The sequence below is a fragment of the Protopterus annectens genome, chromosome 9.part0 (assembly GCF_019279795.1).
Source record: "Protopterus annectens isolate FY-2018-M chromosome 9.part0, PAN1.0, whole genome shotgun sequence".
Lineage (NCBI taxonomy): Eukaryota > Metazoa > Chordata > Ceratodontiformes > Protopteridae > Protopterus > Protopterus annectens.
This window is the reverse complement of record NC_056743.1, coordinates 914,697,925-914,721,233: the sequence shown is the minus strand read 5'-3', so window position 1 is coordinate 914,721,233 and position 23,309 is coordinate 914,697,925. Positions and strand designations below refer to the sequence as shown.

General features: G+C 40.4%; 1 protein-coding gene across 2 annotated transcripts in view; it reads left to right on the top strand.

Annotated features, from left to right (window-relative positions):
* Window positions 1-23,309, top strand: part of STAT6 (signal transducer and activator of transcription 6) — a 2,965,055-nt gene that overhangs the window by 2,325,354 nt on the left and 616,392 nt on the right. For both annotated transcript variants that reach the window (XM_044083659.1, XM_044083658.1), the window contains exon 13: window positions 2,643-2,735. In XM_044083659.1, the coding sequence (XP_043939594.1) occupies window positions 2,643-2,735 (93 nt within the window). The remainder of the gene's footprint in view (window positions 1-2,642; window positions 2,736-23,309) is intronic.

Sequence of the window (23,309 nt, the reverse complement as noted above, 5' to 3'; positions counted from 1 at the left end):
CTTTACTGTTCCGTTTATATGACTCGTGTCCTCTCAAGTGTTTGTTTTCAGTTTATTGGAAAATATTAGTATTATGAATATTAAACCATGAGAACATTTTATTTCTTCCTAGAAATAATTTCTTTTCTTAACTGTGATTTTTGTTGAGGCTATCATTGGCTCCAAAGGTTGGTATGCACCTATGGGTATCTAAAACCTCATGGCTTCTGCGGGCCTGGCTGACTCTAGCACCCCCCCTGACTTAATTCACTTATTTTTCCCATTTATTACAGTAAACCTTAGCCACATACCTCTGAACTTTCCAGATTTTCTCAGAATGTCCAGAGTTTTGCCTCAGATTTTTTTGTCTATTTCTGTTAAAACTATGATTTTCTGCCAAATCACTAGCAAATCATTGAGGACCAAAGTTAGAAAACAATGGCAGGCATCTGAGATTCAGACTTCATATCCTTCAGAAAATTCATGCTAATACAAAAGCTGTTATTCTATCAACGTTCTAAGTTTGTAAGAGCAATATTTAGAAAGTGTCCCTATTTTTGGGCCTTGTCCCCGGTGTTTGAGGCTTTATCCAGATTTATTGCTCTAAGAGGTTGAGAAGTATAATTAGCCACACCCACTTTGACATCATAATCTGGCCACACACCTCTGTATCCCACTTTTGACATCTAAAAAAGTGGCAACCCTAGTTGGCAATGGCATCAGTAGGGTTGGCACCTTTTCATCCTTCCATTTCCTGACAAGTAAGTCTCACTCCTTGCAGAATGAAAACACACCACTTGTCTCAGTTCCATTTAGCAAGCCACTCCTAGAAGCACTAGTTTTTAAATGTCATACACAGTGACTGCAAGGGCAACTTTGATGATATGGAGCCCTAGCAAAGTGTTTCATGATACTGCCTACCCCTTTTATATAATAAGTACACACATAAACACACACACACACACACTGCTCTCCTGTTCTCCTCCCATTCTTGCCTCCTCATACTATAGAGAATACATTTGTTTTGTTTTATGTTTTGTTTTACCAAACTTTGTCTTACTGGACAGCTTTTTTCTATATCTATTCAATCCATCCTAAATTGCCAAGACTATACTGTAATAACGACCTAGGTCGCTCTAATTAATTTTCACTGCCCAGGAAATTTATATACATATCTGCCAGTATTATTTTCACACACACACACACACACACACACACACACACACACACACACACACACAGACAGACCGACACTCACTCACTGAACCTGCCAAACCAGAAATGCTACAAGATATATATGTGTATGCGCGGGCATGCACACACACACACACACACACACACACACACACACACACACACACACACACACACACACACACACACACACCATGCTTTATAAAGGCAAACTACAAGAACATCGATTTGCCTACAGCACTGGAGTTGTAGGAATCTAGAGCACCTGAATAAAACCCATACAAAGACAGGGAAGATGTGCAGACTCCACATAGAGGAAGCCACAGTCAGGGACTTAGGGAGATAAACGTTGTGCCACTACATCAAAGATATATTCCTTTCTCACATATTCAGCATGGATCCCCAAAGATAGATAGTGATGCAATGTTGATGTTTAACTATAATAAAAAGTGAAATAAGTTATGGACAACTTGTTGCTTTTATATACACATATGTACACGTTACCCCCCCCACACAAGCACACACACACATATATATATATATATATATATATACATATATATATATATATATATACATATATATACATATATATATATATATACATATATATATATATATATATATATATATGTATATATATATACATATATATATATATATATATATATATATATATATATATATATATATATACATATATAGATATATATATATATATATATGTATATATGTGTATATATATATATATATATATATATATATATATACATATATATATATATATATATATATATATATATATATACACACACACACATACATACATACAAGCATAAGTCACAGCAATGATTGTTTTTACACTGCATTAGAATGCAGATGGGAAATCCAAGTGAAAGAGTGAACATTTTGGGAAACATACTTCAGAAATGTGTTAGCTCTCAGAATGATTCATAATATCTTTCAAGTACTCACCATAACTGATTTCCTGACTGAGACTCTGATCTATACATTTCCTGACAGAGACCCCAATTTCCTGACTGTCTGGAAAATTTCCTGACAGGTAGCAACTTTAGTAATACCCCACCACCTGTACAATGTAATCTCTTCAACCTACTCATTTTCTGAGCTGGACACTCCAAAAGACCATTTCTCTAGAATTACACTGTTCTTTAGCATTTGGGATATCATGTTCTGATATGTTTGATTTTGTATTACTCCATTCTCTTTGGAATGCCTTGCTGATGGTTTGAATAGGTGCTTCACACCTACTGTAGCATAGAGATAACAGACTGCAACATTATCTTGAGAAGGGCTTTATTTGTTAGACTAGTAGATGGGGTCAAAGAGACTTGTAACATATTTTTTATTTTGCTGCTTTGAACTGTTGAGCAGAAATACAGATTTGGTAGAACAGAATTAGGATCGTGTTTCAAATATAAGGTCTAACTAGTTTTTGATGATTTCAGGCCTTATCTCTACCAATCGTGGTCATCGTGCATGGAAGCCAAGACAATAATGCAGCAGCCACTATACTCTGGGACAACGCTTTTTCGGAAGTTGTAAGTGATCTAGTGACTGTATACAGGCTAAACTGCAAAAATGATGTACTCAGAGCTTGCTGCTATTATAGCTCACACTCTAGAATATTGCACTGTTTGAGTCATGAGCAAGTAAAGTAAAAGACTGGATCATGGTACAGCTGCTGTGTTATCATTCTACCTCCAATCAAAGTGTTATGCACTAAATTTGTAAAGATATATACAATATATATATATGTGTGTGTGTGTGTGACAGCCCTTTGCAATCTAGGATGTGAATGTCCATATTTATCACAACTTAAGAGGAAATGTATGTATTGTGTGGGTGTGTATATACCAGTCTGTGTGTTTTTGTTTTAATGTAATCCTGACAGAAATGTGGAAAAGAGAGAGCTCAAGCTATGCCAAACCCAGCCCATAAAATGCTATGAGAATGGTATATACTTGTTAAGAAGCGCATACTGTTGCTTTGTTTTGCTTACTGTTTGCAACTTAAAAACTTCAGAATTTTATTGTGGTGAGACCTTCAGTACTGCCATCTTTTCTTTTCGTTTCTTTTCTTTACAGGGATCAAAGAAGGGATTGCCTGTTATTCCTGGGGGAAAAAAGTTGCTCTTTTGATGTTCTAATGCCATTGGATATGGAGAGAAGAGTGCTCAAAACTTCAACAGTTTTGTTATGATAACATTTTGTCTAAGATAATGCTTCATGATAAAATCAGATGAGTGTGGAAAATGGGTGCAACATCAGTGGTACAAGGAAGATGTGGGAGTCTGGGGGGGAAGGCATAGTACAGGCAGTACTACTGTAAAAGGCAACAAGACATTGAAAGTGAATGTTAGGGGTGAGGCAAAGCAAAAGCAGACAGAAAATTAGGATTTTGGTAAAACTGATTGTGAGAACAGATTAGAATTATTAAGCAAGCAACAAGCAGATGAAGACATAAATATGAATTTTATTTATTTATTTGTCCTTTGATAACTGAGAAATTCCAGCTGAGCCAACAGCCCATTTTCAGCAGAGACCCACAAAGAAAAGCTCCACAACAGATTCAAAAGTATTTAAGTAGAAGGTGAGTAACTGTGTACGAGGGGGAAAAGCCCTGCAACAGATTCAATATTTTACAATGAGTTGGGGAGAAAGGTTCAACAAAACACAATATAAAACTTTTTACAGTAGCAAGTAATTTTATACAAGGGGAAAAATCCCCGCAACAGATAAAAACACAGATTGAAATACATTTACATAAGTATTAAGAATACAATATGTGCTGCAAGTTCCAGGACATACTGGAGAAGTGGATAACTTTTGTTAAGCAAAGTAAGATATAACTGTTCAAAATATTGACTGTATTTCTATTAATGTATGGAGCTGAAAAGTAGAGTATTCTGCTACCAGAGAATGCTATGGAAGGACACAAGAGAGAAAAAGTAGTAGTCAAGTGTTGGCTGAAGGGATAGAAGAGCATGCATTTGTAGTATGATATCATTAATGTGAGTGCTTCTTTTGACATTGGGCCATTACTACCTGGTAAGATATGGAGGTGTTCTGGAATTTAGAGTGAGAAAAAAAGAAGTTATGTCTTACCATAACGTTCCATCTGTATTTGTTCATCCTCGTTCAGTCATTATGTGTGGGTATTTTTCCGACCTCGGAACCGAGCCGGCCATCTTCCAAGCTCGAGTCAGCTACAAACTCCCGAGCTAAAAACTCTCACCCAGAATTCCCCTCTCCCTGTTACCTCAGATTGAGTTTGCAAGTCAAAAGAAGGTAGGGGCTACCTCTGTCAAATGACCTAATAGAACCGGGTGGTGAGATCCACTAGAAGCCACAGGAGGGGGAAGGAGGGAAGGTTGTAATGACTGAATGAGGATCAACAATACAGATGGAATATTATGGTAAGACATAACTTCTTTATCTGATGTTGTTAATCCTCGTTCATTCCTTACATGTGGGACAGAGTCCCCAGCTACCTTTATTCCTGGGAGGCTCTCATGGAAGGACATTCCTGAGCACCATAGAACCAAAAGATGCTCTTCCCCTGGAGGCCAAATCCAATTTGTAATGATTGATGAAGGTATGAGGGGTTGCCCAAGTTGCAGCTGCACAAATATCATGTAAGAAGCTCTGGCATGGAAGGCAGCAGAATTTGCCACCGACATTGTACAATGAGCTTTTATGGTAGTAGGCAATGGAATATTACGTTGTCTATAAATGAAGATCACACAGTCTTTCAACCATTTAGCCAATGTGACCTTAGCAACAGCACATCCTAATCTAGGTCCAGAACAGGCCAAAAATAACTGGTCTGATTTACGAGAGGCCTTAATCCTGTTCATGTAGAAGCGAAGTTGCCTGTGAATATCTAGGGTATGCAGGCAATACTCTCCTTTGCTTGAATGATTGGGGAAGAAAACTGGCAATTCAGTGGTTTGATTAATGGACATTTCAGAGATCACTTTTGGCAAAAAGGAAGGATTAGTTCTCAATGACACTCTAGCTCTATGAAAAATTAAATATGGACTCTTGATGCATAAGGCTTGAAGCTCAGAGATACGTCTGGCAGAAGTAATGGCGACCAAAAACAAGGTTTCCCATGACAAATATTTGAGGTTGCAAGAAGCTGGTTCGAAAGGTGGCATTGTCAAAGGTTGTAGGACTAGTGACAGGTCCCATGGTTGAGTAGGTTCTCTAAAAGGGGGTTTTAGATGATTCATGCCTTTTATGAAAGTCTTGCATAATTTGTGTGACATAAGAGAGGAGTCTTGGACACCATCATGGAAATTAGATATTGCAGCCTAATGAACTCTAATGGTAGAGGCAGATAGACCGGATTGAAATAGGGTGGCTAGATACTCCAGTGCTATCGACACTGGTGCTGAAAAAGGATCTACCTGTTTTCCTTTCAGCCAAAAAGTAAATCTTTTCCACTTGCTGAGGTATGTAATTCTGGTGGAAGACTTATGAGATGCAATAAGAATGTCACGTACTGGCAAAGAAAGATCATTCTGTCTGGCAATCAAGGGAATTGGAGGAGCCAAGCTGTGAGCTTCAGGCTGTTCAAGTTAGGGTGAATCAGATTCTGTGGATGGGAGATCAACCCCGAGGTTGGATGGAGAATCCACGGTTGATCTAGCAGGTGAGGCCAAAGGAAGGGGAATCAAATCTGACGAGGGCAATATGGTGCTATGAGGATTACTTTGCTCTTAAATCGGTGGGATTTCTTCAGAAACTGGGGAATGAGGGGGAGAGGTGGGAATGCATAAAGTAGACCCGAGGGCCAATCGTGGACTAGAGTGTCCCTGGGTGACTGTCTCGGAGGGGGAATCAGGGCAAAATAGTTGTTGCACTTGTAGTTGGTCAGGGACGCAAAGAGATCGCAGAAAGGAATACCCCAGCGGATGAAAATCTCTGCCGCTATCAAGGGATTCAGGGACCACTCATGAGGTTGTAGTCTACACCTGCTGAGTCTGTCTGCTATGATTTGTTTCCGACCTGTTTGTTGATGTACCAGACTACCGCCATGTTGTCTGATTGTATCACAGTAGTCCCAGATGGCAGCAGGGGATGGAATGCTTGCAACACAAGAAGCACTGCCCTCAGCTCTAGAACTTTTATATGCAGATGGGCCTCCATTTCGGACCAAGTACCTTGGACTGTCTGTCCCTGACATAGCCCCACCGACCCCATCAGGGAGGCGTCCGTGGTCACTGTAGCCTTGGGATGTTGGGGGAGAAGGGGCAAGACCATTGTGACGGGTTGTGGGCCATCCACCAATTTAAATCCTGTTTGCATGAGTTACCCGAATCTTGACTGAAAGAGGGTACTGAAAGGGATACCACTGGGTGAGCAGTAGCCATTGTAGAAGCCTCAAGTGAAACCTGGCCAGGGGGACAATGGTGATGGAGGCTGCCATGGAACCCAACAATTGTAGAACAGAGTGAGCTGTGGACTTCTCCCTTGAAAGGATAGGGATCAGTTGTTGCTTTATCCTTAGAATTCTGTGCTCTGGAATGGATGATCTGCAATTCTTTGTATTCAAGATGACCCCTATGAATTCTGTGGACTGAGATGGGGTGAGATTGGATTTTTGCCAGTTTATGATTATGCCTAGCCTTTCTGCAGAGAGGAGAGAGTATGCCAGGGCTTCTTCCAATAGATGTCTGGTGGGGGCGGAGATGAGCCAGTCGTCTAGGTATGGAAACACCTGGAATCCTTTTAGTCACAAGTGAGCTGTGACGACTGCCATGCACTTTCTGAACACTCTGGGGGCTGTAGAGAGTCCAAAGGGCAGTACTCTGAACTGGTAGTGACTGGCTCCTGCATGGAAGCGAAGGAATCTTCTTGATGGCCTGTCCACTTTTATGTGGTAGTACGCATCTTGAAGATCTATCGAGCACATCCAATCGTCTTTTTCCAAAAGCGGAAGGATAGACTGTATTGTGACCATCCGGAATTTTTGTACTCTTACAAACTTGTTCAATACACTGAGATCCAAAATTGGTCTCCAGTCCCCGGTTTTCTTTGGCACCAAAAATAGTCTTGAGTAGAATCCGGATCCTATCTGGTCTAGAGGGACTATTTGGATCACTCTTTTTCTTAGCAGCTTTGATATCTTTAATGCTGCTTCATCCCTTTGAATGGGTGGAACATCGGGTAAGTTTGTTGGGGGAGCAGGACAAAGATCGAAGTGAATATGATAACCTCTGGTTATTATCCATTGTACCCAAAAATCGGTGGTGATGGTTAGCCAGGCAAAAGGGTACACAGAGAAACGACCCCCAACCACTTCCAGAGGAAATCAGTTGGGCCGCTCTTCAGGAGCACTGGTAGGATTGGCCAGGGAAAGAGTCCCTGGAACCCTGGTTACGTGGACCCCCTCTGCCCTGAAAAGGGCATCTTCCCTGTGAGTTTCCCCTTCTGCCTCTAGGGGAAAACTCGGCCTGTGTGTCACAGAAAGGACCCTGAGACTTTCTGTACCATATCTTCCCACTCTTCTGGTTTCTGGAGAAAGCCCGTTGAGGGAAAGAATAACGGACACCCACGGTAGAAAGAGTCTTACTGTCCTGTTCACATCTGGCCAGTGTGCTTTTAACTTTGGGTCCAATCAATGAAGAGGCTTCGATGGGAGCATTGAGAAAGGAAGCTTTGAAGGGTTCCGCGAAATTACACAAGTGCATCCAGGTGTGTCATCTCAGAACAATGCCTGAACTCGCCACTCCACCTGCTCCTTCTGATGCGTGAGATATCAGGCGTATGGAGGACCTCATCAGACATGGCACCAGCCAAAGTTTCAGAGAGCTCGGAAATTAAATCTCTTTGAAGCCTGGTAAAGTGTGCCATATAGTTCAGGGACCTGATTGCAAAGGTCGCTGATGCAAAAGTACGCTTCCCTATTCTGTCCAGAGCCCGGGAGTCTTTGTTGGGTGGATGGACAGTTTGGCATTCTTCTTCCACCAGGTCCTTTTTAGTTGTGGCAGCCACCACCAAAGCATCTACAGGAAGACCTTTGGACCAATGGGGGTCAGTAGCAGGAGGGAAAAAATTGTATCTGGCCTCCAAGGAATGGCCTCAACGGTGTCAGGAGCCTTCCACGCACACTGCATGAGGAGCCAGACCAGCTTGTCGGCAGGTGGAGTAACCCAGGAGGTAGGGGGCCGGGCACGAAAAGCCTGCAGGAACACAGACTCTTCAGAGGTCGGGTTCGAGGGCTGTCAGTCATCTCTCTAAGAATTTCAAGAATATCACCAAAGGATACCTAAGAAGGTGAGGAGGGGACCCTTCCCCATCATCAAAGTCTGTGTCTTCAATAAGGGACTCCTCTATGGAGTCCATGTGCTTCTTCTTGCACGAGCTCTTTTGATGAACTTCCTCAGAAGGAGAAGCTGGGGAAGACAGCTCAAAAGGGGTCTTCTGTGGGAGTATATCCTGAGACCCTTGCTCCCGGTGTCCGCTAGGAACGACTTGTGTACATTGTGGTCCAGAGTAGGGCGGGGAGAGTGATAGCACAGGACCACCAACTGACGCCAGAGCCTCCTCCATTAGCTGGAAGGCCGGTCCACCTGAAGAGGGGTGAGTGCCCAGGGCAGGGGTCACCCCTCTCTTAAGTGGCTCAGCCTGCTGACTTGGAGTCCCTGGATGGCTGTGAAACACCAAATTACATACGCCAAAGCTGACATCCTGGGTCGTAGTGAAACTCTCCTGCCACAAAGGCAACTGTGGCTCCTTAGTGAGGTCCATAAAGGGAACCATAGAGGGGGAAGACTATGCTATATCAAGGGGCTTCAAAGGCAATGAAGGAGAAGAATAAGTAGGGGTCTTTGGTAAAGGATGATCACCTCCCGAGGAAGGATAGGTCCTGGGGGGAGGAATACCTCTGGCCAAAAGCACTTGATCCACAAGATGCAAGACGTCATGCTCAGAGAGGCTTCTAGTGGATTTCACGGACACGGCTGAGGGGGAGTCAGGTCTATCCAAAGATGGGGCAAGCTCGGTGCCCACCTCAGAGGTCTGCACTGAACTACAGGTGTCTGCACCGAGGAAATCATCGGCGCCGAAGTCATGGTCTGTACCGACGATAAGGTCGGTACTGAAATGGTTGTCGGTGCTAAGGCTGGAACCAAAAAAATCAGTGCTGATAATTGAATCGTTGGTGCTGAGAGGGTAGTTGGTGTCATGTAAGTTGTCGGAGCCGAACAGGCAGTGGACATCGAAAAATCCATCGACGTCATGACAGTCTGCATCGACTGGGCAGTCGGTGCCGGTAAAGAGGTCCGAACCGAGGAGTCCCTCTTTACCGATATGGGAAAGGGCACGCTAGTCGGTGACAAAGTCACAGATAGCTCCAATGGCCTCGGTGCCGAAGGTCTAGGTACCGAAAGCGCTGGAGCTGAGGAAGTCGAATCCGAACTGGAAAGCTTAGCTTTCTTGGGTCTCGGTTCCTGGGGGTCCCCAGCCGGGGACGAAGGAAGAGGCTTGGCTTTTATATGTTCATCACTCTTTTTCTTATGGGATGTTGGAGGGGTTGAAGCCTCCGACCCAGAAATAGTCTCTGGAAAAAGAGATTTAAGTAGCCCCTTCGATATTAATTTATTTTTTCTCTCAATCAACGTCCTGTTGGAGAAATTCTTACAAATCCCACAGGGCGGGTCAACTGTTAAATAAGGCACACCCAAGCAATAGACACACAGGGAATGTGCATCTGAAGTAGGTCATTTATGGCCACAATCTAAACATCTTTTAAATCCTGGACTACCTTTTTTATCTGCCATGATAGAAAGAAAGAAACAAGGAAACCCAGAAGAAATACCAGCAATGGTACAAGAATTACCCGAAGGTAAGAAAGAAAGGGGTTTTACCAACAATGGCAAAAAAAGAAATTACCTCGCGGTAAAGAGGAGGAAAGGAATAGAAAGGATTCAAGAAAGGATAGTCGCTAAATGCGATAAGGTAAGAGAAAACTATCTAATAACTTTTCTGTGAGAAAAGGCTGTTTCAGGATTTAGTATGAAGAAAAATATTGTACTTAGCTCAAGAGAAGTAGCTTGACACGACCGAACGAAATCTGGGGTAACAGGGAGAAGGGAATTCTGGGTAAGAGTATTTAGCCCGAGAGTTTGTAGCTGACGCGAGCTTGGAAGATGCCTGGCTTGGTTCCGAGGTCAGAACCGATACCCACACATAAGGAATGAACAAGGATTAACAATGTCATATGCATAGTTATAGTGAGTAGGTGGTCATGCATCTGTTTTGAGGGTCCTGCATGTACAGCTCCAGGTATCAAATACAGAGTTTTTTAGATTGGTCTTGAAATTGGAAAGGTTGCTAGTTTGTTTAAGGGATGAGGGGATATATGTTTAAGGGATGAGGGGATAGAGTTCCAGGAGTGGGTTATGTAACTAGACTAGAGAGAGACTCCTGCTGACAGGTTTGTAGGTAGTGAAAAAAAAGGAGGGAGTACCAGGGTAAGAATCAAAACGATGAGGGGAATGAAATATGGCAGAAGGTCGCCAAGCACAAAAAGGCAGTATTGAGGATGACAACAGTGTTAGTACGGACTGAAGACTGTAAATGTGATGAGGTCATTGTGACACAAACCGCTCCTGCAGGACTGGAAAGGAAGGAATGACTGCATGGCAAGGGTACAAAGGAAGAATCTAGGAGAAGAGGCAAAGATGGGTCAGAAGAAAAGGACAAAGATGATACAGATAATGCATTTATTTATATTACTGTGAGTGTCTTATTTTGAATGAAGATTGTTCCTTGTCTGATGATGAATACAGCCAATCATTAAACCCTGTTAATTACAGGCAGTAAATAGAAGGGCAACCCATGTGATTTGGTATGTGGCAGCAAGTGTTTAAGTAGATGACATAGCTGAGGAGGTCTTGCAGAAAGCAGTGGATATTGGGGGTACTTTGAAGGAAACTGGGGAGCAGCATCTTCTCAAAAGTACTAAAGGTATCAAGTGGGAAAGATGCTCACTGGGAATTTGAGATATTTAGTGAGTGACAACATGTAGGATGGAGCTGAAAGGTTAAAGTAGGCATCATTAACATTTGAATGTAGATAAGAAAACAAAGCTGTAAAACAAATTCCATTAATCTGAAATGGGAGGCAGGAGTGTATCTCAATATCGTCAGTGAGGATGCATTAAGAACATAAGGAGTAGGAATTGAGAATACAAAACCAGAAGGAGCAGAAGGTGATAAGGGAGGAGATACTAAGTGGAACATAATACTGTACAATAACAGAATATTTATGGGTTAAAAATGGTTATACCTGCCTTTTTCATTATCCCCAAAGTATGTAAAGATGTACTTAACCCACTACTGAAACTCAAAGTTTCTTTGGTGATTTCTAAAACAGAATGGTACCATTTGCTGTATATGTGGACAGAAGTTAAAAGTTTTCTAAAAGAAAAGTAGAGGTGAAAAGATTCCTTGCATTTTCTCAACACTCAAAGGGACACCACATCCTATGATGATGATTTATTTGTTATAGCAGATGTGATTGATTTACTTTCTTCCATTTCACATGCACAGGGCATGAACTGATTTTATGAAACTCTTTAAATACAGAACAGTCATTCAACAATCTAGAGATGAGAAATTTAATTGAGTTCATGAACATTGTCTTAAGTATTTATTTTATATTTTAATGTTGAATATTTCAAGCAACAAAATGGAGTAGCAATGGGGGTCGAATCTGCCCACATTTATGTTAATATTATTATGTGGGTATGGGAGACTAAATTTATTTTCAGATCTGATTTCTACCATTATAGTAAGTTCTACGTCTATTTCCTGGATGACATGTTTACATTATGGACAGAAGGCGAACCGTTCTGAAAACATTTTTCGTAGTTAGAATTAATTACTGATTTTTTAAGGTTTGATATGCCCACTCCTTAGATACTGTAAACTATTTGGATATTAGCATATATAAGAATCATACCTTTAAGAACTTTGAATCTACAATATTTTGTAAGGATCTGTATTCAGCCATCAAATGGAACTTCCATTGAACGGCTGAACTTCGAACCCTATCCATCGAATGCTCATTCAGTGAACATTCATTTAATTAATGGGGAAAGTAACTAGTTGGCCACCACTTCCCTGTCTGCCATTTTCCCCACTGTAGTGCGGTTTCCAAGGTGGTATATTTAGTTGGGGGGTGTGGGGGCAAAATACTGCAGTAGGGCACACGGGGAGGTGGTGGCCAACTAGTTGGCTGAACATAGACCCATTTTGTAAATTCACAAAAGATGATGCAACTAAATGTTTAGTACCACGGAGTACCAATAAGTGCCCAATCACCTCTAAATCCAGAAGGGTTCATCCGACCACAATAAACAAATTGTCTTATAATGTGACCAGCTCCGCTGCATCAAAAGAAGGCAGTTCCACAAGCTCAAATGTAAAACGAATGCTTTATTGTCAGAACTAGCGTTGACAAAACGCCAAAGCAAAAAAAAACAGTTAACTAACAGCTAAAATGCTACTACATAAACTCAGTTACATAGTGATATCAAAATTATTCAATTAAGCCCCAGGGGAGTTGTGGCATCTAAAATAGTTGCCACCAAGTCTCCCTATAACTCAATAATTTCTTGTGATCCCTACCTCTGGGATCATATTTGATGGTGTCCAATATTGCAAATTTAAATTCATGTGTCTGACCTTTCACTTCAATATGTTTGTATCAAGCACTCTTAGAATCCCTCTTCCTTATGTTATACATGTGCTCATATATGCGTTTCTTGAGACTTCTCTCTGTCTTTCCAACATAATAACTTGTACATTCCTGACACATTGCTATGTAAATCACCATTTTAGTGTTGCAATTCCCTTTTACAAATTTAAGTTTCGGTCTAAACAGATTTTGTGTAACTATTTCCTTTTTGTCTGTTATATAAGTACATTGGTTACATGAACCACATTTTGTAGTGTACTGCTTACTACCATTACTATAATCATTTTTTATTATTTTAACTGTTCTAAATAACCTTTAATGTTCATTCCCATCTTAAAAACATTTCCAGGTTTACTACCTATAATGTCCATAAGACTTATGTCACTAGTGATCAAATACCTATAATTCTTAATAATTCCTATGACATTATTGGCGAATGGACTGTATAAGACTATTAATGATCTCTGATGGTGTTCATTTCATTTCATTTTCCTATTAATACAATCATTGGCATTGTTTCTAGAATTGTTGTCCCTACCTAATCCTAAAAGGGGTTTGTATGTAGTACCCCATAGTTTTAATACATATTTGTCCACGTCATCCAACATATTCTGTGGGTATCCCCTCTCTTGAAACATGTTGCTAATGAGACTAATTTCCTGTACCAAAATATTGTAATCCAATGTCATATGTAAAGCCCTTATACACTGTCCTTTATATATATTGTGCTTTAACCTAGAGGGGTGAAAACTACTGTATACATGATAATCGTTGGAAAACGTTTCTTTCCTTTAAATTTTAGAATATAAATAACCTTCATGTTTATAGATAAATGAGTCCAAATACGCAATACCTTCCGTATTGTAAGAATAGGTAAATTTAAGAAAATCACTACTTCCATTCAAAAATTTTATGAATTCATCCAGATTGTCCATACTAGAATTCCATAAAATGTAGATGTCATCTAAAAATCTCGAGTAGTGAGAAATGTAAGAAGAGTGTGAGCTAGGGAAAAGAATGTTATCCTCCCAGTCAAGCATAACCAGGTTGGCAAATATGGGAGCACAAGCTGCTCCCATAGCTACCCCCCCTGGTTTGCCTGAAACGCTCACCTTCGAAATAAATAAAATTGTTATCCAACACAATGTTCATCATCTCGATGAGCAAACTGACCTCTTCCCAATTTATATCAGAATGTTTGACAATACTGTTACAAAAGGCTTGAAGACCCACCTGTTTGGGAATACATGAGAAAAGATCTATGACATCAATTGTGACAAATATACAACTGTCTTTCCATGTTTGTGTGGGATAATTCCTCAGAAATTCCCACGAATCTTTGACCATATGAGTAATATTATTGTATATGTGTTTTAATTTGACATCTATGAATTTGCCCATCGGAAATGTTTTGGATTTGCTCCCAGATATAATGGGTCGGAAGGGAGGATCTAGACCACTCAAAAATTTATATGTATCTCTATCAACTCTACCGTCTATATAAAATTCCTCAATGTAAGAATCAATTCTTTGGTATGCAATATTAATCTCATTGAGAGAGATTGGTTCATAATTACCTGAGCCATGTAAGATGTCATAAATTCTATTTATATATTCTAAGTTGTCATATAGTACCACCCCTCCACCTTTGTCTGGTTTCATTACCCTCACACTATTATCTGATCGAAGGTCATTCAACATGTCTCTCTCCTCTATAGTCAGGTTACTTGTATAAGATTTATTTTTATATTTTTTAAATAATTTGTATGTCTCTCTAGTCACAATTTTCTCATAAACGTCTATAGTTGGGTGACTTACTGGGACAAAAGTACTTTTCAAACTGAGCCCTGAATACACCTTTTTGACATCTTTATAGGTTTACCCATCAGTATCAGCATTGTTATACATAATTGCTAAATTAATTTTCCTAGTGAATTTCTTTATTTCACATAAGCAGTCTACTAAATCAAAACGTGGCATAGGTATGTACTTCATCCCCTTAGCCAATAAACTAAAGTGTGTGTTGTGTATGCTTATGTTGGAATAATTGTAAATATTGAAACCATTTATGGTGTAAATTCTATCCCTCACTTTAATACCATTAGCAGCATGGGTATCAGTGTTAATATCAATCTTTTTATCTCTCTCCATCTATCGTTGTCCCAATTCCTCTGTTTGTTTTTCCCCCTCGGGTGGTCTTGCTTTTGGTAATAATTCCTGTATGGTTCCCCTTGTTGTACATGGTCTCTCCAAAAATGTGAGTTATTGTATGACCTTTCCTTATTTTGGACACCATCAATGTTCTGTTCATTTATATATATCATATCAGTAACACCTCTCTTCACATTATTTCTAAACCAATTGTATGCCTTCCCTTCCTTGTATTGTTCTACATGCCGATAAATCTTTTTTTTGTTTATTTTCGCAAATGTTACGTATCCACCTTTCAGCTATATTGAACTGTTTACAATATAACCTTTCCCATTCAGTAAACAGTAGGTCACTAGTAATTCTCAAATTTAAATTCTCAGATCCCTGTACTAATCTACTTAATTTTTCATCATTATACTTGATAATCATTTTCATAAACTTAGTACCACATTCATCAAAAAATAGATTAAAATCACTAATTGCATTGTCTGTCAACACTACTCCCATACGTTCTTTAAAAAATCTCATGCCCTTAGGTACAATTTTCATTGAAATACATTTTTGTAAATAAGTATTATCTGCCTTTAGACCATTGATATTTTTCAATTTCTTCCCCATAGTAAAAATCATGTCCTTCAATGTCCCCAAAGTTTCAGACTTAGTATTGATTTTATCATTGTTCTGAGAAAAATTGTCAAAATTACAATCAGTTTCCAAAAAATTGTTGAATTGAGTTCCATTACTATTACCAGCTCTTTCTATTGGTGTCATAAAATTGGTTACGGAATGTACAGTACCTTTATGTTGCTGTTCATTCCTACCAACTGCATTGGAATAAGTCTTCGTAGGGTATATTCTCTTAGGTTTAGCGCCTAAGCACTTCAACTGTTCATCAACATCATAAATGGAAAAATCGAAGGTGAAATCTGAAGTATTGATTTTACTACTATTAAGTGGCTCAGTTGCTCTGAATGCTTGATCAATGTCTATTGGACAATTGATTAAATGTCTTCAATATTTACAGTTATTCCAACATAAGCATACACAACACACACTTTAGTTTATTGTCTAAGGAGATGAAGTACATACCGACGCCGCATTTTGATTTAGTAGACTGATTATGTGAAATAAAGAAATTCACTAGGAAAATTAATTTAGCAATTATGTATAACAATGCTGATACTGATGGGGAAACCTATAAAGATATCAAAAAGGTGTATTCAGGGCTCAGTTTAAAAAGTACTTTTGTCCCAGTAAGTCACAACAACCATCACTGGTTTGAAAGAGAATGTCACGATTTTATGTCAGTTGACATTTACGGCTGAAAAGCTCTAAGCAATGTATGGAATAATATATTTTCTAACACATTTAATACTTCTTAATTTTTGATACATAGGTTCATTGGTAGGTACTAGGCTATTTTCCCAAAGGCATTTATAAGCCTAGCCAGAATGTGTTGGCTTTCGCCGCCCCCCCCTTAGATTAGTTCCCTGTGCCTCTGTCCAGCAGAGCCACTGAAGTGATCCCCAGGGTAAACTTTCTGATGTTCTTCGTGTTTCACTGTTGCAGTCATTACATTTGGGTAATCTGCTGGCAGGTTGCCCTCGTCGGCCTGATTAACAAAGTCTTGGGTCCTGCGTCAGTTGCGGTCCCTTCTTCCATGACGTCAGGTCTTCAGGGGTATAAATCATGTAGCCGATGCCATTACATCAGTCTTTCTTGCCACGCGGTGCCCGAAGCAGAAGCAGTTCGCAAGTGCCAGTCGGCCAACTCCTGAAATTTTCATTTTCAAGTTTCAGAACCGAAGTCTTCAACTAAAAGCTAAGTACCCCGTTGGGGAAACTTTTTCTTGCTCCTTACCGATGTCAGTAAAAGTTAATAATTGCATTACTTGTGGGAAGCAAATACCTCACTAGGATTTTCATTTGTACTGTATTCCTTGCCTAGGCCCTGACCACATTGTGCCTTGCTGTCGCTTTTGTGCTAAATTTAATCAACGCACGATTAAACGTCGGTATATTTTTGCTTCTAAATATTTTGGCTGAAGATTTAACGATCCAGAAATGTCGTCGGTTAGCAATCCGACTACCGGAATACCCAAAAACGCAAAGGAAAAGACAAGAGACAGACCATCGAGGTCCAAAACCGACGACAATGCTTCTCCTAAGCCAGTAGCTGGTTCGCCGGTACTCAGGCGCTTTCGCAGCCCCTGATACCCGCTACTTCTGATTCACAAGCCTCTACTGAGACCCATTCAGAGTCCGGTATGCCGCGAGATGCTTCAATTATGGAACCCCTGGATGTCTCTACCTTAGATGGGTCTGGAGCCGCTGTGCAGGCACTGGCTTCTGAGGGTGTTTTCAAGCCTACTGATTTGTATATTAGACCAACACCATCTTCAAAACTAAGGGCAAAATCTAAATCTATGTCTAAAAAACTGATGCCTGGGCCACATGTGCAGGCCTCTATGCCTAAAAAACAAATGATCAAAATGGCTGAAGATTTAATGACTCTGATCAGGGGTAGCCAACCCCCTCCTCCTAAAAGGCCTGGGCAAGACATTGATTATGAATCTTCTGAACAGGATTCTATTTCTTCTGACTCTTCTAATGAACAGGATTTGTCTATTCCTACTTATGAGGACTCTGATGCAGAGGATTCCATCCCTTCTGCCTCTCCCCCTGAGGATTTTTCTTTTGGGGAAACTTTACATGCCTTAAGGGAACATTTCCACTGGGAAAGTCAGGATTTCTCTGAATCTAAAAGAGACTTAGGGATTTTCTTCTACTTCCTCAGCATTGACCTTTGGCTATACCTCCTGTTCTGGACATTGTTGATGATGTATTTTCAGAATCTAGTATGACTCCTGATTCTCTGCCTCCGGCTCCTTGTAAGCCAGACAGATACTACAGGGTTCCTGACTCCCACAAATTCCTTTTCAAAAACCCTATTGCTGATCCTGAAACCATTTCTCAGGGTCCCAAGGGCATTAAGGCCACTACTGCCAAAAATCCTACCCCTTCTGATAGAGATTCCAGGGTGCTGGATAGATGAGGTAAGAAGGTTTACACATCTGTAACCATAGCAACCGGGCTTTAAACTGTCAATTTCATATGCTTAAATATCAGCAGCATATTATGGGACTACTTAAACAGAAAATTATGTTAATCTCTGACTGTGTGGAAAATAAAGAATTGCAGGATTCATTGCATTCAGCTGAACAAGTTGGAAAACATACTTTGCAATGTGGTTTTGTTTCCTTGGAGGCCTCTTGCAGGGCTGCTGTAACTAGATTTGTGCTAAGACAGCATGCTTGGCTCAAAGAGCAAACTCTGCCTGACCATGTTAAATCAAAATTGTTAGATGCTCCTTTACAACAGAACTGTCTCTTTGGTAATAAGGCAAGAAGTGTTAAAAAAGATGGAAGACAAAGCTAAATCTATGCAAACTGTGCAAGATTTCTTACAAGTGCAACATCCAAGATTTAGTAGGCACTGGCCTACTAAGAATTGGACCTTGCCAATCCCCTCGAGAGCCGCTCAAGTCAAATCAAGACATTCCAAAGGCTCCAGGTTTCAGTCACAAGGAACTTTTAGAACAAAACAATGGGGTGCCTCCACCTCCAAATCTGGAGGCAACAAGGCACCTCCCTATGGTAAATAGCCTCAATGACTTCCCTCTACAGTCACCAAGCACTTACCTCTCAGCCGCCCCTTTGGGGGGGAAACTAGCATTTCATGCACAAAACTAGCAACTTATTACCCAGGACAAATGGGTTTTAAATATAGTATCCCAGGGATACAGATTTCACTTCCACACATTGCCAATCCCAAACAGATGGCCAGATCTGCTCCCAAATCAGTGGGCAGAGGCCCAGAAACAAGTTATGTCCCTCATGAGCATGGGGGCTATTCAACCAGTACCAGAAGAGGAAAAGGGACAGGGTTTCTATTCCAGACTTTTCCTGGTACCCAGAAAGGACAAATCATGGTGTCCAGTTCTGGACTTATCCACTCTAAACACATTTCTGGACATTCCAAAATTCAAGATGCTGACTCTTCAACAGTTACTACCTATGCTAGGCAAAGATGCCTGGTTGGTAACTCTAGACTTAAAAGAGCCTTACCTGCATATCCCAATCAGGGAATCTTGCAGAAGACACCTCAGCTTCAAAGCAGGCTACTCACATTACCAGTTCTCTGCACTGCCCTTTGGCTTATCTACTGCACCCAGGGTCTTCACAAAGTACCTGGCACCAGTAATTGCATTTTGCAGGCAAAGAAATATTCAAATATATCCATACCTGGACGATTGTCTAATTCAGGCAGAAAACAAGGACATTCTTCTAAAGCATCTGGCGTTTGTAAAAAGGGTTGTAACTTGTCTAGGGTACACTATAAACGAAAAGAAATCACAACTGGTACCTTCTCAAAAAATTACATTCCTTGAATACAACTGCCCAGATGACTTACCTTACACCAGAAAAGCAAATTCAATTGATGACTTACTTCAAACAGGTGGCCACAAAAACCCAGCTATCTGCAAGGCAAATTCTGCAGGCCTAGGGGTTCATGGCCTCCTGCATTCTTCTAATTCCATATGCAAGACTGCATATGAGGAAACTTCAGTGGTACTTCTCAGACACCTTACCTACTGTCTCAGCAGAACTACCAAATTCTGCACACTCATCTCCAAACTTTGAATCTTGCAGTGTGGCTAATCAACTAATTTCACCCTTGACATCCCTCAGCAAACCAGTGATGGATGTCATTTTGGAGGCTAGAAGGCCTAGTACTAGAAAATCTCATGCTGACAAATGGAAAAGATTCTGTGCCTGGAACCAGTCACAAGGAATAAGCGCAGCAATGCTCAATATTCCTCAGATTCTACAATACTAAACTGAGATGCTTCACAAGGGCCTATCTTTTTCTTCCATAAAAATCCATGCCTCTGCAATTTCAGCTCATTACAACACGGAACCTCCCCTCTTCTCTCATCCTCTGCTAAAGCAGTATCTCAGAGGGGTCAAAAATTTAAGACCTCCCAGGAAAGCACCAACTCCTGCATGGGACCTCAGTTTTGTTTTGGAAAAACTCACTCTCCCTCCTTTTGAGCCAGATGCTACTGCAGACCTAAAATTTCTGTCATGGAAAACAGCTTTCCTTTTAGCAATCACTTCAGCTAGAAGGATTTCAGAATTACAAGCTCTTATGGCAGTGGAGCCTTTCATTATTTTTTATCCGGTCAGGGTGGCTCTCAGGACCAATCCATCTTTCATGCCTAAGGTGGTATCCAGTGTGGCTCTTAATCAGACCATTCATCTGCCAACTTTCTTCCCCAATCCACAGAACAAAGGTGGACGAATTCTGCATTCATTGGATGTACACAGACAACTTAGATTCTACTTAAACAGGATGAAATCTCTAAGAAAATCTGAGCAACTATTAGTGGCATTTGCTGCAGGACCAGAGGGAAAATCTATTTCAAAGCAGACTATTTCCAAATGGATAAGCCATTGCATTTGTTTCTGCTACATGCACCATAGTAAACCTATCCCCAAGGGGATCAGGTCTCATTCCACCAGGGCTGCATCTACTTCTGCAGTCTTTCTCAGTGGGGTTCCTACCAGAGACATTCTAGAAGCTGCTACCTGGAGCTCAGTTGATACGTTCACCAAACATTACCATTTACCTCTCTTCTTTACTGGGACATTTTATGCTGTGATGATAAAGTTAAGGCAATTGTTGGTCCATCTCCCAGCTATTCTTACAGCAACATGTCAAATCTCAAACAATTATTATGCCATCACAATTCTTCCAGAACAGCGTCTACAGGGTTAGAAAGAACCCTGAAATGTGGCAAATGTCCACAATGTCTCTATGTGGATGAGTCACATTATTTATTACATTATTTTAAACATCCTGTGAGTGGAAGATTATGGGAGTTACGAACGGATGCAAGCTGTATGAGCCGCAACATAGTTTATGTGGCTCATTGTAATGTTTGTTTTCAATTTTACGTTGGTAAAACAAATCGCTCATTGAGAGAGCGTATTAGGGACCATTACTATTGCCTTCAGAGAAAAGATTCCAGCAGTGCCCTGGCCAAACATATGCTTGAAAGTGGATCAGATCATCGCTTCATGTTCCAAGTTCTACACAAGGAAACATTGTCCATACGAATGGGAGATGTATGTACCAGAACGGAAGAGGCTGAGTTGCGCTGGATTTTGAGACTAGGAGCGCATAGGAGTTTGGGTCTCAATGACACTGTTTCATTGAAACCTCACCTGAAGAGTAGAAGTTTGCGGTAGTTTTTTACTACCTACGTTCGATCTTCATTCGATTTTTGACACTGCTCTATCTCAAGCCCAGAGCTTGTAACAGTTTTCATTTCCAACTTGTGTGCAACCCAGCACATATCCATAGATGGTTTTTTCCATCTGGATATGTGTGTATACAGGTACATGCAAGCACACACGGATGTTTACAGGCATACACACGTGCTTTCCATTTACCTGCCATGTCCCAGCTTCCAGCTGTGAACATTGACATGGCCCATATTCATCCCTTAATCAGTCATGGCTCCACATGCCAGACATCTCCGAGTCAGCACTTCATATTTGCTTCGCACACTTTTGAGCCAGTACATACACTTTGGAGCCCATACAATTTTTTGTTCTCCAGCGTATACTGAGCTATGTCTCTTCCCTGCACTTAGACATACATGCTCTTCACTTTCTAGTCATAGCGCTAGACGGACACATACGATACAGGGAGCCCATTCCTCCTAGTATTTACATCACCCCTGTCTGCATTCCCGATTCACGGGTTAGCATACTAGACTCTGCATATTTAGATTGCCAGATGACTGGCAATTTTAGTAATGTTATCCCTTGGCAATGATTGCGTGTTTAAAGCACATCATAGGCATCGTACCTACGTTTTTGATGGGTGCCATTCATTAGAAGGGGTATAGAGCTGTTTTAAATTATAATTTTAGAATGGTTCTTATTTTTATTTTTACTCTTGTTTTAACTACAGCGTTTAATGAAACATTGTTTTAGTTTTTAGCTTGATCCGGTGACTATGGCAATCGCTTGCTCCGCCCATAGTGCTGAGTACTGTTGCAGCATCCGGAGCGTAATAGGAAACCGGCAACATCGTATTTACAATTTTTAAAGTTTGAATTTGAATTCAGCCTTTAATGATAGGCTCTGTGAATCATGTGAGTGTTTGACATTAGATATTTAAGTTGAATGATTATGTTTTAGTGTTTGTCTGATGAAGCGGTCTAGTGTACCGTGAAAGCGCTTACGAATAAAAGGTTTTTCACATATTCTTTGTTTGAAACATTCTTGGGATTGGACTAACTACGTGCTTTCTTTAGCACAGGCTTTGGTTTGAGATATCTTAAAATCAGCACGGCACCAGTATCATTGATTATATTTGCCTTTTCGGCTGTGACATAGTTTCACTCCATTTTGGATTACTTGGATATATACATTTGACGGTTTATTTGCTGACAGGAAAGACGGTTCACTTGCTGGTTGGTAAGCGGCCCCAACCGGCGGTTAGTGACTGGGTGTGATTGGGGAATTTGCTTATATATATATATATATATATATATATATATATATATATATATATATATATATATATATATATATATATATATATATATATATATATATATATATGTATACATATATATATATATATATATATGTATACATATATATATATATATATATATATATATATATATATATATATATATATATATATATATATATATGTATATATTTTGCTCCCCATTTGGGGGGCACCTGACATCTGGGGCAAGAAAAACTGATGTAATGGCATCGGCTGCATGTTTTATACCCCTGACGACCTGACGTCATGGAAGAAGGGACAGCAACTGACGCAGGACCCAAGACTTTGTTAATCAGGCCGACTGAGGGCAACCTGCCAGCAGATTACCCAAATGTAATGACTGCAACAGTGAATACACTCAAACATCTACATTTATGGTAAGTGTACACAACTGTACTTTTCCCATCCAATCATCACGGTTTCTCTTGAAGAGTGTTAACAAGGAGCTCTGCCTAATGTAGATTGGAATCTTGTTCCAAAGCATGGGAAGTCTCTGTGACAGGAATCTATCCCTCCAGCATGTCCTATTTATTGTTGTGGTGAAGTTTAGATCCCTAGAGTGTGTGGCTCGAGTGGATAAGCTTTTCTTTAGGTG